The sequence below is a fragment of the Plectropomus leopardus genome, chromosome 18 (assembly GCF_026936395.1).
Source record: "Plectropomus leopardus strain MGB_pleo_1.0 chromosome 18, ASM2693639v1, whole genome shotgun sequence".
Lineage (NCBI taxonomy): Eukaryota > Metazoa > Chordata > Actinopteri > Perciformes > Serranidae > Plectropomus > Plectropomus leopardus.
The window spans coordinates 819,755-838,186 of NC_142193.1; the positions used below are offsets into that span (position 1 = coordinate 819,755).

General features: G+C 37.7%; 1 protein-coding gene, 1 long non-coding RNA gene and 1 pseudogene across 2 annotated transcripts; 2 read left to right on the plus strand and 1 right to left on the minus strand.

Annotated features, from left to right (window-relative positions):
* Positions 1–83: 83 nt before the first annotated feature.
* rpl23 (ribosomal protein L23) lies at positions 84–4,850 on the minus strand. Its single transcript, XM_042504969.2, has 5 exons — positions 4,713–4,850; positions 3,535–3,618; positions 2,957–3,085; positions 1,284–1,397; positions 84–214 (listed from the first exon to the last, which is right to left on the minus strand). The coding sequence occupies exons 1-5, from the start codon at positions 4,723–4,725 to the stop codon at positions 132–134; spliced, it is 423 nt and encodes a 140-aa protein (XP_042360903.1). The 5' UTR covers positions 4,726–4,850; the 3' UTR covers positions 84–131.
* A 133-nt stretch (positions 4,851–4,983) lies between these two features.
* Positions 4,984–7,058, plus strand: LOC148186405 (uncharacterized). The gene is made up of 3 exons (XR_015779671.1): positions 4,984–5,339; positions 5,842–5,904; positions 6,896–7,058. It is a non-coding gene; the product is annotated as an uncharacterized LOC148186405 (long non-coding RNA).
* An 8,272-nt stretch (positions 7,059–15,330) lies between these two features.
* Positions 15,331–17,716, plus strand: LOC148186406 (G2/M phase-specific E3 ubiquitin-protein ligase-like; annotated as a pseudogene).
* Positions 17,717–18,432: the final 716 nt, after the last annotated feature.

Here is an 18,432-nt window from a genome sequence, read left to right on the forward strand (position 1 = left end):
TGACATTTTAACTACATTCCTTTCATCACAATATTGTTACCTGCACATTAAGAGGTATGAATAAAAACACACAGACATGAGGCTGAATTACCAAGTTTTTATTGAAAACGAACAGAGTTGCAGGGTCCAGATCAGGCTATGCTGCCAGCATTGGAGGCGATCCTGGGCCAAAGGTCTGCACACTCCTTGGCCACTGGGCCTGTGATGGCTGAACCTGCAGACACACAGCAGGAAAGCAGAGTTTGTTTGGTTCAAACACAACAAGCTTCATTTCATTACATGTGGGATATGGAGTTCAAGCATAACATTAAAAGAAAGAGTAAAAATATAAAATGTGGCAAAACAACTCTCAAATATCAAGAGGCTAACTGTTATTTGGTTTTCAGGTTATGGATCTTAAGCAGCTCTTACATAGAAAGTAGTCTCTGGTGGATCAGCGGATATTTTAAAAATCTGATCGACACACTTGTATCACACACACTTTAAGATGCTGGTTCTGCTGACCAGGTTTAAGGTGTCCCATCACTGATTGAGATCAGTCAGCCAGAGTGAAGCTGCTGTCTCACCCACAGTGATGAGCTTAATATTCCCTTCTACGACAACTCACCCAGCCACTGAGCAGACAAAGCAAGTGCTTTTGGAAGGGAAATCCAGTTAAACTACAACCTGAATGTATCACCTCTGTAAGAAAACTGAGGCTTGACACTACAGAAATGAAAATCTCCTGATGGTAAAAAAAAACTTTTTTTTTTTTTTTTTTTTTTTTAATAAATGTCTTACTGGACTCATTTACAAAAATAAAAAGTGTACTGAAGGATTAAACATGTCAGCAGGGACACGAGTTACTGCGGGGTGATCAGTAAGAAACTTCACCACTGTCAAACAAGACAGAACAGGAGGGACTGAATCAACCCTGCTCACATCAGCGATTACCACCAGACAGCCTGCAGACCACATCAAAGCTTTCTAGCCAACCCACCGAATATTCAATTCAGAAAATATTTGGGGAAAATTTATTTTGCCTGTTTTCTTTTCCTAAACTGAAACAATGCCAGAGACAACTGAGATGGAAATAACTCAATTAGGAATTATATTCTAACCCTAAATATGCATATTTGAGTAACAGGTACTAACGACTTAATAAATCAATTTGTCAGCTGTTTATTAGCATCTTTATATCTAAAATGCATCAAGACATGACCCTGCAATTAAGACACAGCTGCACTCTGAGCATGGCAGAACACAACAGATAAGCCTGGTGTTAACATCCAAAACACACCCACCTTTCATTTCTCCTTTGTTGTTCACTATGACACCTGCATTGTCTTCAAAGTAGAGAAACACACCATCTTTTCGCCGATACGACTTGCGCTGCCGAATCACCACTGCAGGATGCACTGTGCACAGAGAAAACAGGATTAAAACAAAATCACAACACCATCATTTGACTGATCTGGAAAACACAAATGGTTGATGCACCAGAGTGTCAGCAACACAATGCGTTTACTTTAACCCACAGATCAGACTGCTGTAACATCCATAAGCAGGAGAGTGGTAACCAAATTGCTGTGATATTAGGAACCATCTTGAAGTATGACTTATTAACTGCTCTGCCCTTAAGGGAGGACTAAAATTTTGTATTATTTCCTCTTGCAATAATCAAATATACTGACACCAAAGCGGATATATTTTTTTAAAAAACATGCAGGCTCTCTAAATTGATTCACCTCCCAAATTTAACCCAGCAGAGTCACTACTCCATGAGTCTTAACGGTGGCACTTCTCAAATGAATGGTGATAAAGTGAATTGAAGTTAACTAATTTGTGAAGAAACTTGGGGAAAACGGCAAACAGTGTTTGCGGCAAACAGCTGCCTCTCTGATAACAGATCAGAGAGGCAGCTTTCAAGAAAAAGAAAAGACTAAATAGTGAATCTCTCACTGCAGCGTTCAGGCAGCTGCAGATTCACGCCGTGTCAAAGTTATGAGTGTTTTTCGTCTGGGATATCCAACCACACATCATAAGGACCTCATAGAGAATATCACATTAAATCATCTGGTCAAAGTGCTACAATATGCCTTCACATGTGCATTTCAGTCAGTGTGTTGTGCTTGTTTTGTACAATAGCACAAGATGCAGTTTAGCAAGTATTAACGGGTCAGACGCTGATGATGGAGAATTACATTACTGACATTTGTTATATTTATTTTTACAATGTTAAAGCAACTTTGAGGTACAAAGAAGTATATATATATATATATATATATATATATATATATATATATATGTAGCGAATTCCATCTTGCATTGTAGCAAGAGATGCAGAATCCCTGTATCATACCATTGTTACCATGGGCAACGAAATGTTTTAGTATATCACAAGTTACTCTGACTATTAATCAAGTCAATAATCAATAATCAATAATCAGTCAATATAGCTACAGAAATCACCAGTGTGTCTCATCTTCCTCACACGCCACTCATATGGAATTTTAAACAAATGACACCTAAATATCTATGTATTTGTGCAATAGAGTGACAACTGATTGTGTCAATGCTCATTTGAGCTGCCTCTTCACTGCCAGAGCGTGCATGTTTCTAACAGTGGAGCTCATCTGCTAACCTGTGTGATGCTCGTTGTAAATACCAAGCTTGGAAAATACAACTGACTTTATGTATTAGAATTTTTGTAAAACAGTTTACTCAACATTCTAACCTGTCCAAGTGCCAGTCATTAAAAAAATAGAGAAAAGAGCAAACATTTCCTCAACAGTACTGCAGAGGGATGTGTAGTCTACTTGAACCTAATGTCAAACAGACTCTTCAAAAGTGTCCACATACACACTGAAAATTTCTGCTCCTTTGGTGCATTCAAAACACAGACTTTCAATGCAGTGCTGTTCACGGTTCTTCACACACACCAAAACAACATCTCATACCAGGTGTTTCCACTCACCCTTCTTCCTGAGCTCTGGCTTGCCTTTCTTGACTGTGGCCATGACCATGTCACCCACTCCTGCAGCGGGCAGACGGTTCAGACGTCCCTTGATGCCCTTCACAGAGATGATGTACAGGTTCTTTGCACCTGAGAGATGGAAAGAAAAACCAATATGAAAAAAACAGTGTGGGAGAGGGGGTGATAAAGGGACAGTGAACAGAGTCTCCTAAGAACATTATAGTGGGTTTCCTGATGTGTTTTTAGAGACAACACTGTGTGTACTGCACTTAGTTTGTCTCATCACTGATTGAGATCAGTCAGCCACAAAATGAAGCTGCCGTCTCACCCACAGTGATGAGCTTAATATTCCCTTCTACGACAACTCACCCAGCCACTGAGCAGACAAAGCAAGTGCTTTTGGAAGGGAGGACATAACAAATGTCTCACAGACAAACAATGTCACTGATCTGTGCATGAAGGTTAACATAGGTAGAAACATCTCCCATGTTTATTTCTTTTAACTTGGAAGTTGACAGCACCTGCACATATCCTAAACGACACCTTTGAGCCATGACAATAGGTTAATGGAGACATACCTGTGTTGTCAGCGCAGTTGATGACTGCCCCAACTGGGAGACCCAGTGAGATGCGGAACTTGGCTCCAGATGAACCACCACGTCCTGTAAGATGACAGAGCACACAATTAGAAAGATCACCCTGTACCACTTCCAAAAAAAAAAGAACAGAAATTTATAGTTTAAGTGAAAATTTAGATGACCTTCAAGGACAAACCACAAAAACTGTACACATTTAAGTACCATCTCTGTAGTTCTTAAAGGAACATTGAAGTTACCCAAAGACAGACACTATAAATATTACTTTAGTTAAGAGATCAAACCATCTATGGGTGAACAAGTTCAACACATTTACAATTTATATCAGACTTATCCCTACTGAACTTTTCTGAAAACATTGGGCTTTCCTCAGCTCATAAAGGAACTAAAAACAGTGCACGTTAGTATAATATATATACACATATCTATGAAAACTTAAACTGAGAGCCTGTATGTGTATGAGCTGTATAGACAGGACCGAGAGCCTTAGCAAACATTGAGGCTGTCCGAAGTCAATATTTGTAATAACTTGACAGACATGCCGGTATTTCTCAGGCAAACAAGACGTTTAAAGTTACATCGGAAGGCCACAATTTACTAAAACAGCTAGTTATGTGAACAGCATTTGATGAAACATCTTCACTTCAGTGAACATGAACAATAACTACACAAAACGGAGTCTGCGGTTTCTCCAATTCATTCGTCTCTATGAAGGTTTACTTTTCTGGCCTCCACCTCCACGATTCACACTAACGTGCGTCTACCGGCGCTAACCTAGCTTACCGTTAGCCGTCTCAGCTAACCGTAGCTAACGTTAGCTCCGACCTGTTACAACTTCACTGAGACGAGTCGGACCCCGTTTGAATTCATTCAATGCTGCAAAATTAAGTCTATTATAAATGAACATTTCTCAAGTTGACATTTTTTGCCTCTAGTTTATTTGCATTTAGCCTCAGCGGCGCTGACAGCGAAACATGTCTTCCCCCAGGAGCCAGCTAAAGAGCTATCGTTCATAAAATCGTAACTGTTTGCAGAAATTTAAAACTAATCTTACAGATTTGTTGTGTCCAGCACTCTAACATACACAAACAACATTATACGAGATGACGGGGAGTTAAAAGTAGCAGATGAATGTGGATTTTACAAGCTGGGTTTCATACCTCTCTTAGACATGGCTGCTGTAGGGAAAGAGGAAGATGCAGAAAGGAATTGTGGGATATAAAGTTGAGCGGAAGTTCATCCGGGTCATGGCACGCGGAAACAAAACTACACAATTTTGCCAAAATGTATGCCATTCTTCCAGACTTCCTTATAATACATCCATGTATGCCATGCATCGACTATAATACATCTACGATATGCACAAAACACAGTCAAAATGATCAAAATATGAAGAATGTAAAGCACCAATGTACCAAACAGTCCCTAAGGGTAAAGGTAATCTTGAGCAGTTTACTACTCCCAAATGTAAATATAGGCCTAGATAGTTTTATTACAGTTGAAAACAATGGAACACTTTCCCTCTGTGAACTGATAATTATATTATTCCTAATAGAAACAAAGAGTTTTTATTTAAAGACGCCCACAGGTACTACCCAGAGTCCTTTAAAAGAGAGTCGCGTCATCTCTCGTTCGCTCTAATCAATACATCCATGGCTGTAATGTACTATTTTTTTTCTAAAGATGGCGGCTCATGGAGAGCCTCAATAGTTCGCGGAAATACCATTAATCGCTATCGGCGCTATGGAGTTACAGCAGGAAGACCATTTGTGATGGGCTTTAACAGGGTAAGACGTCCAAAGAATCGTTTTTCATTTTATCAGCATAGTTTAGCTAAATTAACATGTGCATTAAAGCATGATATTGGATTATCTGCCGCTAAATTAGTAGATTTATGAAGCAATAACAGACATGCTAACAGAGTAAGCTAACGTTAGTACACTGTACTGTATGTACTGAACACATTTCGTGAGCAGCTAACAGCCTGTTAATTTAAAATGTCCAGCTCTTGAGTAATTTCAACTAACATTAAGGAGTTAAAGGGGAGAAAAGGCTTGTGTGATTTATTTTACAGGTCAGTGTGAGTTACATGTCAGCTTTGTTAAAGATAACATGGTGCTTGATAGCAAAGTGCTGTTTTGTGATATATAAATATTGATATGGATTAAGAGTGCATATTTGAGACTAATAAATAATGTAAAACATTACTGTAAACAGAAACATAATATAAAGGTGAATGTTTTTAGCTTTGTGATTCTGTTGACTCCATTTGTCTTTATTATGTTTCAGCTCAGCTGATTTTCCATTGATGGCAAAGGGAGGGAAGCTGAAAGACCTGAATGAGATCACAAGGTAAATCATTTAGAAAAATGTAACATACTAGGCTTAATGGGGAATTATTCTTAATACTGAAATTGTTACACTACTGTATTATATTATTTTTTCTTATGGTGTTATATATGTAATCTTGTTATTGTATATTGGTAACTTACAATAGGAGCTCTGGGTGCTGGAGGAACTATTCCTAAGCAGGTTCTAAAAACGCAGAAGGCTCAAGTTTAATGCAGTTCATTAACGTATAAATCCAGTAGAGGGCAATATTACACAGCCTGATGAAGGCTCTCCTCTGGAGCACAGATCTGACTAATTCATGCATTCACATGCAGTGGTTTACACTTTGTGTTTAAATCGCTCTCTTATATTAACAGTAATGTGACGACATAGAACAATGAAGTAGCCTAGACCTTTTTAAACAAAGGAAAAAGCTTGGACACATGGACGGGCAGGCTGACAAAGGATCAAGGTCTGATAAATAATTAAAAAAGGATCAATATTTGTAGGCCTTTCATCTGAAACACTGTAGACAAATGCTGGGGTTAGTACAGCAAAAGCTAATTTCCAAGCGAGTAATTCACTATAAGAAGTGCAAACTTAACACAACTAACAAAGTTTCATAACTGAAGTTGGGGAACAAACACGCCTCATCTCCCAAATCAGTTTCCCACCCAGGCCTATAAAAGACCCTCTCTCCTATCCTTTTCTCCCTCCCTCTTTCATTAAAAGAGCTACACAGGATTCAGTGAAGCCTGGAGACTCCCTGCACTAAGACAGCACCCTCATCCTGAAAATCAGCTCCCTGTCCTCTGCAAGCCTTTTACTGTTTTTTATTTTTATTAAACCATGTACAAGCTTCCCAATGGTGTGCTCTTTGTTTGAGTAAAATGTTCTAATGCAGTTTTTTAAAATGTTAACCTCACATATTTTTTGTAGTTGTAATCTGTGGTGAGTGTAAGACTACTTCTGCTGCCATTACTCAACAACATTTTCCTCATCTGCGTGTCAGGGTGCCTTTCTCTACACGCCTGGATCGTTCCCGTGAAGCACAGCAAAGCATGGTGGCGACTATCTGAGAGGACACCACAAAAGAAGGACATATACCAACTGCTTGAAGTGCTAGTTATGTTTCTGAGTTTATAAGATATTAATTAAATTAATTAATTGCAGTAAGTCAGGAGAAAGACAAAGATAAATGAAATACACATTTATATATATATAAGCAATAAACAGCAACCTGCTCCTTTACCATGGTAAGTCTAAAATATGTCAGCATAACCATATATGTCAGATCCACATCACTCATATCTATACTATGTAATTATACATTTTATATATATAAGTACTATACATACACAGTATATATATATGTGTGTGTAATGGTCCATTGGAGCGAACGGAGATGACGCGACTCTGAGAGAGTCGCGTCATCTCCGTTTGCCTTAAAACGAGTAAATAAGCCGTTTTCTCGTTTTTCATGGAGTTCAATTCCGTCTGAAAACTAATTCTACTTTCATACCCTGACCCATACCCTGACCTTTTATTCCATCTTTATGGCAGACCCTGAAGCTTTTTTTTATTCTTTTACTTTTTAAATTTCCTCTACATTTTATTTATTATGCAGTTGAATTTATTTTTTTTTATAATGAAATGTTGTTATGCAACCCCTTTTGAAAACATTGGATGTATTTGAATGTGTCAATATAGTTTGAAGAATTTGGAAAAAAAACAAACAAACAAAAAAAAACCCCAGCTCCATTCAGGGACTGCCGGACACAACACACAGTTTAAGCAACTATATTTTTGTATAGTCTTTCAGGCAAAAGTTTTATTTCATGGAAAGATATTACAGTTTTCATTGCGTTCAGTCTTATTTTACTTTATTTTTATTGAGAAGTCATATTTCCATTACTCATTCATGAACACAAACAGTACATAGTCACAATGTCTTGTTCAAACAATGAGCAAACTGTTGCAATGAAATGGTCACAGTGTACTTGTTAATGTTCTCATGTGAAGTCATGACCCAGCTGGCAACTGTTGTACAGCAAAGAGAAAAGCCGTGAAACATTGGAAAAGCAGGACAAGAGAAACAATGCTCACAAAAAGGTTTAACCCATTACACTGGTAACTTCCCCCATATTACAATCACCACTCATTAGGTAATTCAATAAGGTACAAGGCACAAGGTAACTTAATTGTCATTTTTTCCTAAATGTAGTTTAAGAAGAAATGACATTTTAGAGTAATTCCTAAATCCTGCTACATGTTTTGGCGTCAGAGGAGGAGTTGAAGAGTCTCACAGCCTGGGGAAAGAAGCTGCTCTGTAGTCTGGTGTTTCTACAGTGGATACTTCTGTGTCTTTAGTCTTTAGGCTTGGTAGAGGAACAGCTCTCAGTCCAAGGCGGGCCAGCTCTCCTCCCTCTCTTTGCCTGGCAATTTCGATTTCGTTTCTCCCCTCTGCTTTGACTGGCAGCTCAGTATGCCATTTGTGCAGATCCTGTCATGGTCCGCTGCATTCAGTCCAAACCCCACACAACTTTTCCTGATGTTGATGAGTGCCTCTCTAGAAAAGTCGTGCTTCAGCAGAAAGGGCCATGGAGTTGAAAAAATATAGCAAAATACAGCAAAAGTAGCAAGAATTTGAGGAGCCACTGGCTGCTGCATCTGCATGCGTCGACGTTGTATATATAGATAAGCAACACAACTCACTGTATCTAACCGTGGAGGAAATGGAGATAGTCCAGTTTGGTTTTACTTGCCTCTTAACAAGAAATGTTTCTTGTTAAGACAATATATTACTATTTATTTTGCTGTAAAATAAAACATTTAATGTTAAAAGGTGATAATTTATTGTTATGACACAAAACATTTCATGTTATAACTAGGGCTGTCAGTGTTAACGTGTTAATCGTGATGCAATTAATGTAACTGTAGGTAAATTTTTTTTAAAATCGCATTAATCCCTGGCAATTACTGCCAATATTCCTGTCTTTAAGAGGCTGTAGCAGGCTGAGTTTTAAAGCTAGAGCGATGATACTGGTATTATATGAAACTAGAAGAATGAAGGAATCCACCTGTACCAACTGTCATGCTAGCTTCTCAGGAAGGGGGATAAATAACACTTCAGAGTAGAAGGATGAGATACATTTTGGCATTTTGACATTTTGCATGCAGTAAAAATATGTTATTTTTATGTATTTTAATAGAACATTTCTGCATATTGGGGTCCATAAATCAAGGGCTACTGCGTGCCTGGGATGAGACATGGTTTGGATTTTTGTTATTGAGTGCAGTGGATGGTCCGCGCACCCTCACGGTGGGTCCCTACACTGTCACATTCAGACATTTACACACAGGTGGCTGAGGCTACAAAGGTGCCAGCAGCTACTTAGATGAAATGCACTCACACACCAGTGGAACAGCTACTAGGAGCAATTTTGTTCAGTATCCTGTCTAAGGATACTTTGATATTTGGACTAGGATCGGGGGATCAAAGTGTTGATATTCCGATTTGCACAGGACCCTCTCTACCTCTGAGCCACAGCCGTCCCTTGGCCCCGATATCTGCTGGTGACACTGGATTCCCTGAAATATTGTCAGTTGCCCCCAGAAGCTTATCGTTGTCAGTCTGATAGCCAAGGGGCTCCATGATTGTGACTGTGGACCATTTAAAGCCATTTTCCTATTGATCAGACACAAACCTGAGAAGAGAAGCTTTTTATTTTTTATCAGTTTTATTTTGTACAGCTAAAAGTTTCCAAGCAGAAAAGCATCATTAAAGCAGCCATAATGTCTTTGCCAGTTGGGGGCAGCAGAAACAAGCTGTAAACACAACAGATTATCACCTTTTACAGATATTGTGGCAAACTTGACATCAAAGAGGTATGGAGGAGCATTAAGAGCACTTGTTGCATTCACCTTCTTCTCTTTTTTGTGCCTTCAACTAAATTCATATGGAAACCTAATGTAAATTTACTATTCTGTTTCCTGACGATGCAGACTGCACACAGAGCCACATGCAGTGGAATAACAGGCAGACCAAGCTTATGATCCTTAGAGCCATAGCATGATGAAACATATGTGGCTAGTACAAACATGAGAGCAAGACAGAGGGATACACGGTCTTTCTTGTGAATGGAGCAAGGACATTTGATCTACGGACTGTGTTGTGTATCTGTAATAGAGGATAAAAAAGTAAAAAACATAGGAGAGTAATAAAACAAACAGAGAGGAAAAAGATGCAAACTTTAGCAAAATTAAGTTACTTTACTCAGAGGTATAGTCTGCAGAATTGACGATTAGTATCTCAAAACGTGTTCGTCAGTCAAAGTAGCAGCCAGCCCCAAATTCACTCTTGTTTTGTGTTTTGCTATATTTGCATTTTTTTGGCATTGTGTCTCTTGGATGTCTGCTGCTTACAATCTGGCATCTGTTTGTATCCTTTTTAAAAGCCCCGATCCACCCTGACCTTTGTGTGACACACCCACAAATGTCCTGAACACAGCAAAATAAGCAGAAAACTAGAATATTTGTCCTACAGTTGTATGCCTCTGCACTAAGTTACACTTACAGTTTACATCCAGCATCATGTACACACATCTTCCTCCAAGAAATTCCCCCAAGGCATTTTTGAGATATCACATTCACAACAATGGGACAGACATCCACCTGAAAACATAATGCCATCCTCAGCTATCACCAGCACTGGGGCATAATAACGAAATCCAGTCAGAGGTCAGAGCCTCTGCAGATAAATACACAACCACACAGTGAGAGAGGTTCAACAGTGATGATTGAGGAGAATGAATGTATACATTTTTTTTTCTTTTGATAAGCCTGCTGTATGTATATAAAGTGTATATATGTATGTATATAAAGTATATCTTTATATATTTCAGTTTTTTGTGTTCCTTATATTTCTATCTTCTTAATGTTATCAGTTTGACAGCTGTAGTTACCAGTACACATATAATATTAGTTGAATACACTGCCATAGATTATAGTAATAATAATTATAATAATAAACTTTGTATAGCACCTTCCATTCAAGAAATGCAGCTGAATAGGCTTTACAAGAAAGAAATTAGATGCACAGTGCTTCACATCAAAACACATCAAAGACAAAAAGACATAATAAAACGTGCATGTAAAAATAAAATAAATCAGAATAGAATACACATAATGCACCTTCAAATGGACAAAATCCACTTGATTATACTAGTAATAGTGTATAGTTACAGTAAGCTCCACATGCAAAAAAAAAGATGCTGCTTACTCCTTACACTAATTCTACAAATATATAGGCCTAATATATCTCATAATAAAACACTCTGAGAGGCTTTTCCTGAATTATGACTGCTTTTACGTTTCACACTTATTTGCAGATAAAACCTCTGCACATTTACTTAAATCAAATTCACCTCTGACAGTAACACAAACTATGTCAAGAGACTCAAAACCCAGAAAAGGACAAAGGGAGATGAGATGAGGCCATCTGGTGGGCAGATGGAGTAACACACTGCATCCTCAGGGCAGTGAGAGGGAGAAAAAACAAGACTAGGTTAAACCCAGTGGTTCCCAACCCTTTTTCTTCAGGGACTTCTTTCATTGAGTAAACTGATGATCATATTTTGGGGATATTTTATATTATATTACAATAACAATAGAGAACCGGTGATAAACTGTTCAGTTAACCCAAATGCCTGCTGGAAGTTTGTGTTAGATTAGCAATGATGATGAAGTTAGAGCAAATTATTTCTTGTAAACATTGCATCAGAGATAAGTTTTCCTGATATTGGTTGAAACTTTTTATAGGATTCTTTATACCTACAGTCATGTGTTCTTTGAAGGCTTATTTTTTGATACCTTCCCTTGGCTCTTTTCTATGACAGGACAGAACCATGACCTGGCCTGAAGCAAGAGCACATGCATGTGTGCAATGAGTTCATACCTAAACAAACAACAGCTGCATAAACACACATTCGACTACAGCAGTAATAGCCTCAAAAACAGTGATGACTAATGTGTAGGTTCAGACCCAAGACTCATATGTAAATATATTAAGGCCAATTAAAAGTGATTTTATAGTGAAAAATACCATTTCAAAACCACTTTTACTCTCCTTTAACACAGGATCAAAACCAGTTTCCTTGTGAGGGAAACGTTTGATGGAGTACACATTTTACTTTACATGTAACTGTGTGATGTTTTTCAGAGAAAAACTTAATTTCGTACATCAAGGCAATTCATATTGCTTCTTAGTATAATTAGAGACTGAGGGAGCACAGCCTTTGTCAAGCTGAGACGCATGCATGAAGCTGCCTGACAGAAAGATCTTCCACAAGGACAGAAAAGAAGAGGAGTAGGAGGAGAGCTGCTTCACCAACTGACTGCATTGCACTGCATGATGTGGGTCTGTAATTACATACTTTGTGACATTTTATTTTTCATCCATACCTACAATACTTCTTGAGAAGAAACTGCTAGTGTTGATGTTTGTGTTTGTGCTCTTTTTTTTTTACTTTTCTCCCAAACCCACCTTGTCTTTGTTTCCAAAAATAAAAAGAGTCCGCACACTGAAAACTGAAACATCACACGTGTGGAGGTAATTTAATAAACGTTCATGGGAGCATTCTCTAGTGTGCAGACTTTATTTATTTTTTGGAATCTGTTTTGGCATGGTCCAGCACTTAGTCTTTACTACTTTTGGATGTGCGTGCTGCTAGAACTTTTTTCTACATTGTATTTGTTTCCCATCTAGTTTTCTGTATAGAACCTATGGTGTTTTAATGCAATTTATTTTTCCAAGTTTCACAGTTTATTTAGACTCCTGTTCTTAGTTGGAGCTGGAATGCTTTTGTAAGTCCCTTCATCGAGATGAATGTGAGGTAATTAAGTTAATTTGTTGTTGCTTAAAAGAGTATAATAAGGCAGTGATACTCAACTTATGGCCCGTGGGCTAACTCTTGCTCCCAGTAGAGTGCTGGGTGGCCCCCTAACCATTTTGTAATTCACAGTAAAAATAAAGTGATACACACTGGGAATTGTTTTTGTACATTTAGTAGACATAAGGTGCCAGAGTGCATAAAACAGCATTAAACTAGAGCTTGTTTTTTGTCCAAAAAGGTGGCAGAGGTCCTAGCTAAGCTCCTTATGACCTAAAATCCTAGAAATGTCCTAACTTCCTAGGAATGTCCTAACATCCTGGAAATGTCCTAAAATCTGAGAAATGTCCTTAAATCCTCAAAACATTCTAAAATCCTACAAACACCCTAAAGTTATAGAATCATCCTAAATTCTTAGAAATGTTCTAACATCCTAGAAATGTCCCATAATCCTAGAAATGTTCTACAGTCCCACGAAGACGTTGTAGAAATGTCCTTATATTCAAAAATTCTAGACAGGTGGTAAAATTTAAGAAAAATCCTACAATCCTGGAAATGTCCTAAAATTCTGGAAATGTTAAAATCAAACATGTATGGGGCTGCTGCAGCTGGCCTCTGGCCCCCTATCATTTTGCAAGAGCTGCTCCAAAGCAAAGTAAGTTGAATATCCCTGGTATAAGGTATGAAGTGAGATATTTTCTATTATTATTTCTATAATTTTTTCATGTAAAAAGTAAGTTTATGTTGATCTTTCTGGAGGAAATGAAAGCACCTGATGAGACTGTGAACCTCTGTAAAGGTGCAGAAACTGTGTTCCAAGAAAGTCTGAATGTAAAAATGAGATGCGTTTCATCATCAGTTCCATCAGTTTGATGGAAATGTCTTCAATGACAAATATGAACCTGTGATATTTGTTTGACAGAGAATGGATAACAACTTGTGTATGACATTTGCATTTGATCACAAAGTGTTCTATTTTCTGGTGCCTGGAGTTCCCTGTCATTTTATTTTCTAGTCTCTAAATCTAATGAATTAATAAACGATTAGAAAAAAAATCTATTAATTGGTTTAAATTGCATTTTAATGATACAGTAGTTAACTCATAGTCAAATCACAATAATTTCTTAACAGCTGAATTAACCACATCGACCCTTTCAGGCATCGAACCAAAAACCCCTTCAAAAGACCTGCTGACTTCATGTTTAAGGGCTTAATCCTCCACCACTTTATGCACCAACCACGGCGTAACAAGAGCTCAATAGTGGGGACCCTAGTGTTGGATGGATTTTCAAAATAAAAGCTTTTGAAAATAAAAAAGCCCCCAGATTGTAACAGCTGTATACCAGAGGGCCAATAAAAACAAATGGGGTATTCAGATTTATCATATTGACATTAAACAGACTGTGGGCTGAAAAAAGCCCTCTGAATTCAGGGAAATTAGCTGACAAACTTAACAAGTTGTGTTTTATTATAAAGCGATCCTACAACTCCAAAATGCTCTTGTGGACAAGTAGTGACCTGCACATTCACCACGCTATGAAATAATAATGTAGAATTATGTAAAATTACTACACATAAAGCAAATAAATTGCACTATATGCTTTTTAGGTGAATGTACAGGTCACAACTTGTCCACAAGAGTGTTTTGGAGTTGTTGGATTGTGTATTTGATGAGTTGAAGGACAGACAGACTCATACCATCCACCTCCATTCTGTTTGCTAGCAGCTAGTGCCTCTGCCCCCTGGTCTCAATACAACAGGCACTGATAATTAAAGGCAATGTACCTACTCATGACTACAGAGAGTATGGCAATAAGCCAATTTGCCAAAATGTTGAACTATCCCTTTAAGTAAAAAAAATACATTTAATCTAATTTGTTATATATGTGTTTATATTCTATGTTATATGCAGGTCTGGGACATTTCAGATAACGTGAGCACCCAAGAATGGAGAACATTTTGCAGGGGTAAAATTTGCCTTTGTCAAGTGATTTTTTTTTGTTTTAAAAACAAAACATGTAATCAGCAGTGAAATCCATGTGTTATTTGTTATTCCCAGACTCCTTTGTATCCATTCTTTATGATGTGCATTAATTCTAAGCAGGTAACAATGCCATGTGATTAACTGATTAAATTAAAAATGTATTATTTTTGACTAGGGTGGACAGCAAACCAACTGCCCAAGATCAGTTAAAATCTTCACAGAATCTGAAAACCTGTTATAGGTAAGCTGGTGGACAGTTGCAACCTTAACATGTTTGGTTAGTGTGTGTAAATATGTGTTGAATGAAGAAAATAATAAATAACTAAAAATGGAAGGCATTATGCTAACATTTAGCCTATTTCCTTCAACCATTTCATATTTTTGATACTTCTTGTCTTGGAATGTCCAGCTGTTTATCGACATTCATTTTTATTGCTAGATTGCAACATTACAAAATGCTTACTAAAGACCAGTCTTTCTACATTTTCGACAGCTACCCAAACTCACACCCAAAGTCAAAATAACATTAGAACTCCAACAAACACATTTTTAAAATTTCTGGGTATTGTAAGAATGTACTATATATTCAGGTATTGTTGGCTTGTCATCCTTTGTAAAACAACCAACCAAACAAAAAATGTTAACTGTGCATTTTACAGCTGAATCTATGAACTCTTTTCCTGCAGCAACTACACCCAGGTGTATGCACCTGTAGTTGTTGACAGTGAGTCTGAGCCAGATGAGCACATAGACTACCCTGCAGAGGAAAGGTATCATTTATTACTAGTCAGTACCTCATTCTTATTTTTGGCTCCGATATTGGAAATCATTCACACTTCTTACAGTCCACAGGTTTTGAGCTTGAGTGCTGAGTTTCATTGTTTCAGAACTGGCCTCCAAGATCATCAATACATTATACAGCAGGTTCAACATCAACAGGGCAAATATATGGGATGGAGCACTCAAGTGTCAATCTTATGACCCATCCAATGAAATTTTGGTTAAATTCACAGATGATGAGGGGCAAGCTGAGGATGCAGTGGACACTGGTGGTCCCAAACGGGAGTTCCTTACCCTGCTGATGGACTGCTTTAGATCAAGAAGAATCTTTGATGGTCCAGAAGATAGGAAATTTCTCACATTTGACTGTGCAGGTAAACGTTTTATTGTTTCAGATTGAAATTAAGCACATTACATTTATGAAAGTAATTTTGGAATTCATCCTGGTTATTCAACATCTGGTTTTAGCTCTGCACCTGGATTCAGTGAAATTAACCCTGGTATGCATTTTCATGTGTACTTGGCAACTGATTTTAATAGTGGCACTAATGGATAGTGACACATCAACAGCTGCCAAAGATGATGAATATTTTCATGTTGAGAGGATGATCACTACATCAATGGTCCATGGTGGTCCAGGCCCTCGATTCTTGTCAGAAATGCTCTACAACCACCTCACGGGAAAATCAACCTGTGATGTTCTCAATCAAGTGTTATTATCACACAACAACTTTCTCAACTATCTATCTATAGTCTATCTCAACCCCTGAATCAAACTGTTGACTCACTGGGCCTCTGAATTCCTTTTTTTTAAAACCAAATCTCCGTTCTCAGGTATTGTTCAATCTTTTTTAAACATGGATAGTGAATACTTGTAATCTAAAAACCGAACGATTTGTAGCAAAATTCACTTTCCACCATCTCAGAACATTAGCTTAATTAAGCCCCTCCTTCATATCTTATGGCATGGACAATATGAAAATGGTTTGATTTCTTTGCATCTTTATCTTTCAGTATGGGAGGTTGGTGGCATTTCACTTAAATATATGGCATCTGTCTCTCAGATATCCAGTGCAGCAACACTGGATGAACTGCATGAAGTGATCGACAAACATTCAAGTCTGTTGCAGACTGCTGGTTGTCTTCAGTACCCAAATGTTGTAGAGGACAAGAAGATGATCATAAAGGACTTCATGCAGTGGTACTTCATTTATCGCAAACGTTTCTCAATACAAAGGTAATGTGCTTTATTTGAAATATTCATTTATTCAAATTTTTAAGACTTTACGTGAAGTTATTTGTTGAACTATCAAGTAAGTAGTAGATCTCAAAGCGATAGTTTAACATTTTGGCAGTCCCTATGGTCATATGAGTAGATACATTCCCTCTAATTATCAGTGCCTGTTGTTTTGAGATCTGGGGCCAGAGATGGGAGCTGCTCGGATGCTTTAGAAATCACTCTGCCCAGCCGGTACATTTGGAATATAGTTACGGCTATGCGTTTGCCTTGAAAACCACTCTGTCACATAATGTTGCATTATTTTTTCATACATGGTAAATGTACAGGTCACAACTGGTCTACCAGAGTATTTTGGAGTTGTTGAATTATGTATTTGATGAGTCTTGAAGAAAGAACGGTCTCGTACCATCCACCTCCACTCTGTTCTCTGAGCGGCTCACATCTCTGGTCCCAGATCTCAAAACAAGCACTGATAATTATGAATTAATTATAATAATATGATAATAATATAATAATTTTAAAATATGACCATAAGAATTATGGCAATTGAAAAAAATAAGCTATTGTTTTAACTTGTAGTTAATCTGTTGTGCTGAATTTTATCCTGTATAATGTTATAAAAGTGCAAGGATTTTTCATATCTTTTGAAGATTTACTTAACTGTTTTTGAATTTTTTACTGTTAGCCAGTTCAGGGAAGATGAAAGGTTAAACACTGAAAACTAACCTGTGAGGTAGGTTGTATATGACCTCTGGTTTACCAGATGGACAATGAGCTGGTTTAACAGGTCTGATTGTATGAGTGTTCCACTTTTCTCTGCATTCATCAGGGTCACTTTGTAGCACATCCATGAACACAAATCGCAGCAGGCATGTGTGCTCATGACTACCATTGAAGAGATTTCTCTCTCTCAGATCGTTCAGAAGGTCCATCCAAAATTGAGACCTGAAAACACAAACTGGAATTAGGGTGATTCATTTCATGTAATGTTTTTGGATTCTGAAGCAACAGTTTAAACAACATTTTTCAAGTGATTAATTATATTAATCTTTATTCAAAAATATCTCAAGAGTTTTCTGGTTTAACTTTCTAAAATGTTTGGATTTAATGATGAATATACTTTGTTGTTCATCAAACAGCAATAAACATGCAAATACCTCAATGCTCTGAAAAAATGCATCCATCTTTGCCTTGCCTACTGTCTTGTTTGAATGTTGAAAGACAGGGTATGGTCTATTGTCTACTAAGAAAAATGACATATAATAATGACACCTCTGTTTGCGAAAATATGACCACCAGCTTTCAATTCTTTGGTTTGCTGTTGAAGAGCCGTACAAATGACTGGCAGCTCCAGCACAGTTGTGAGATGATCTTAAGGCACAATTGACTGCCACCATTGTGCCGTTTTTAGTACCACAGTAAGTGCGAAGTCGCATTGGAAAGACTCCACATGCTGACAGACAGTTGAGATAATTCTGAGCAATGACCCCTGGGTCATTGTTTCTTGCTCCACATCTCAACCACAGCACTTAATCCAAAACCACAGGGCTTTAATATGTCATAACCATCCACATGCCAGACATGGTTTGGTCCATTAGAACTGTAAACTCTTTTTACAAATTTTCTACTTGCACAAAGTTGAACTCCTTGTCCTG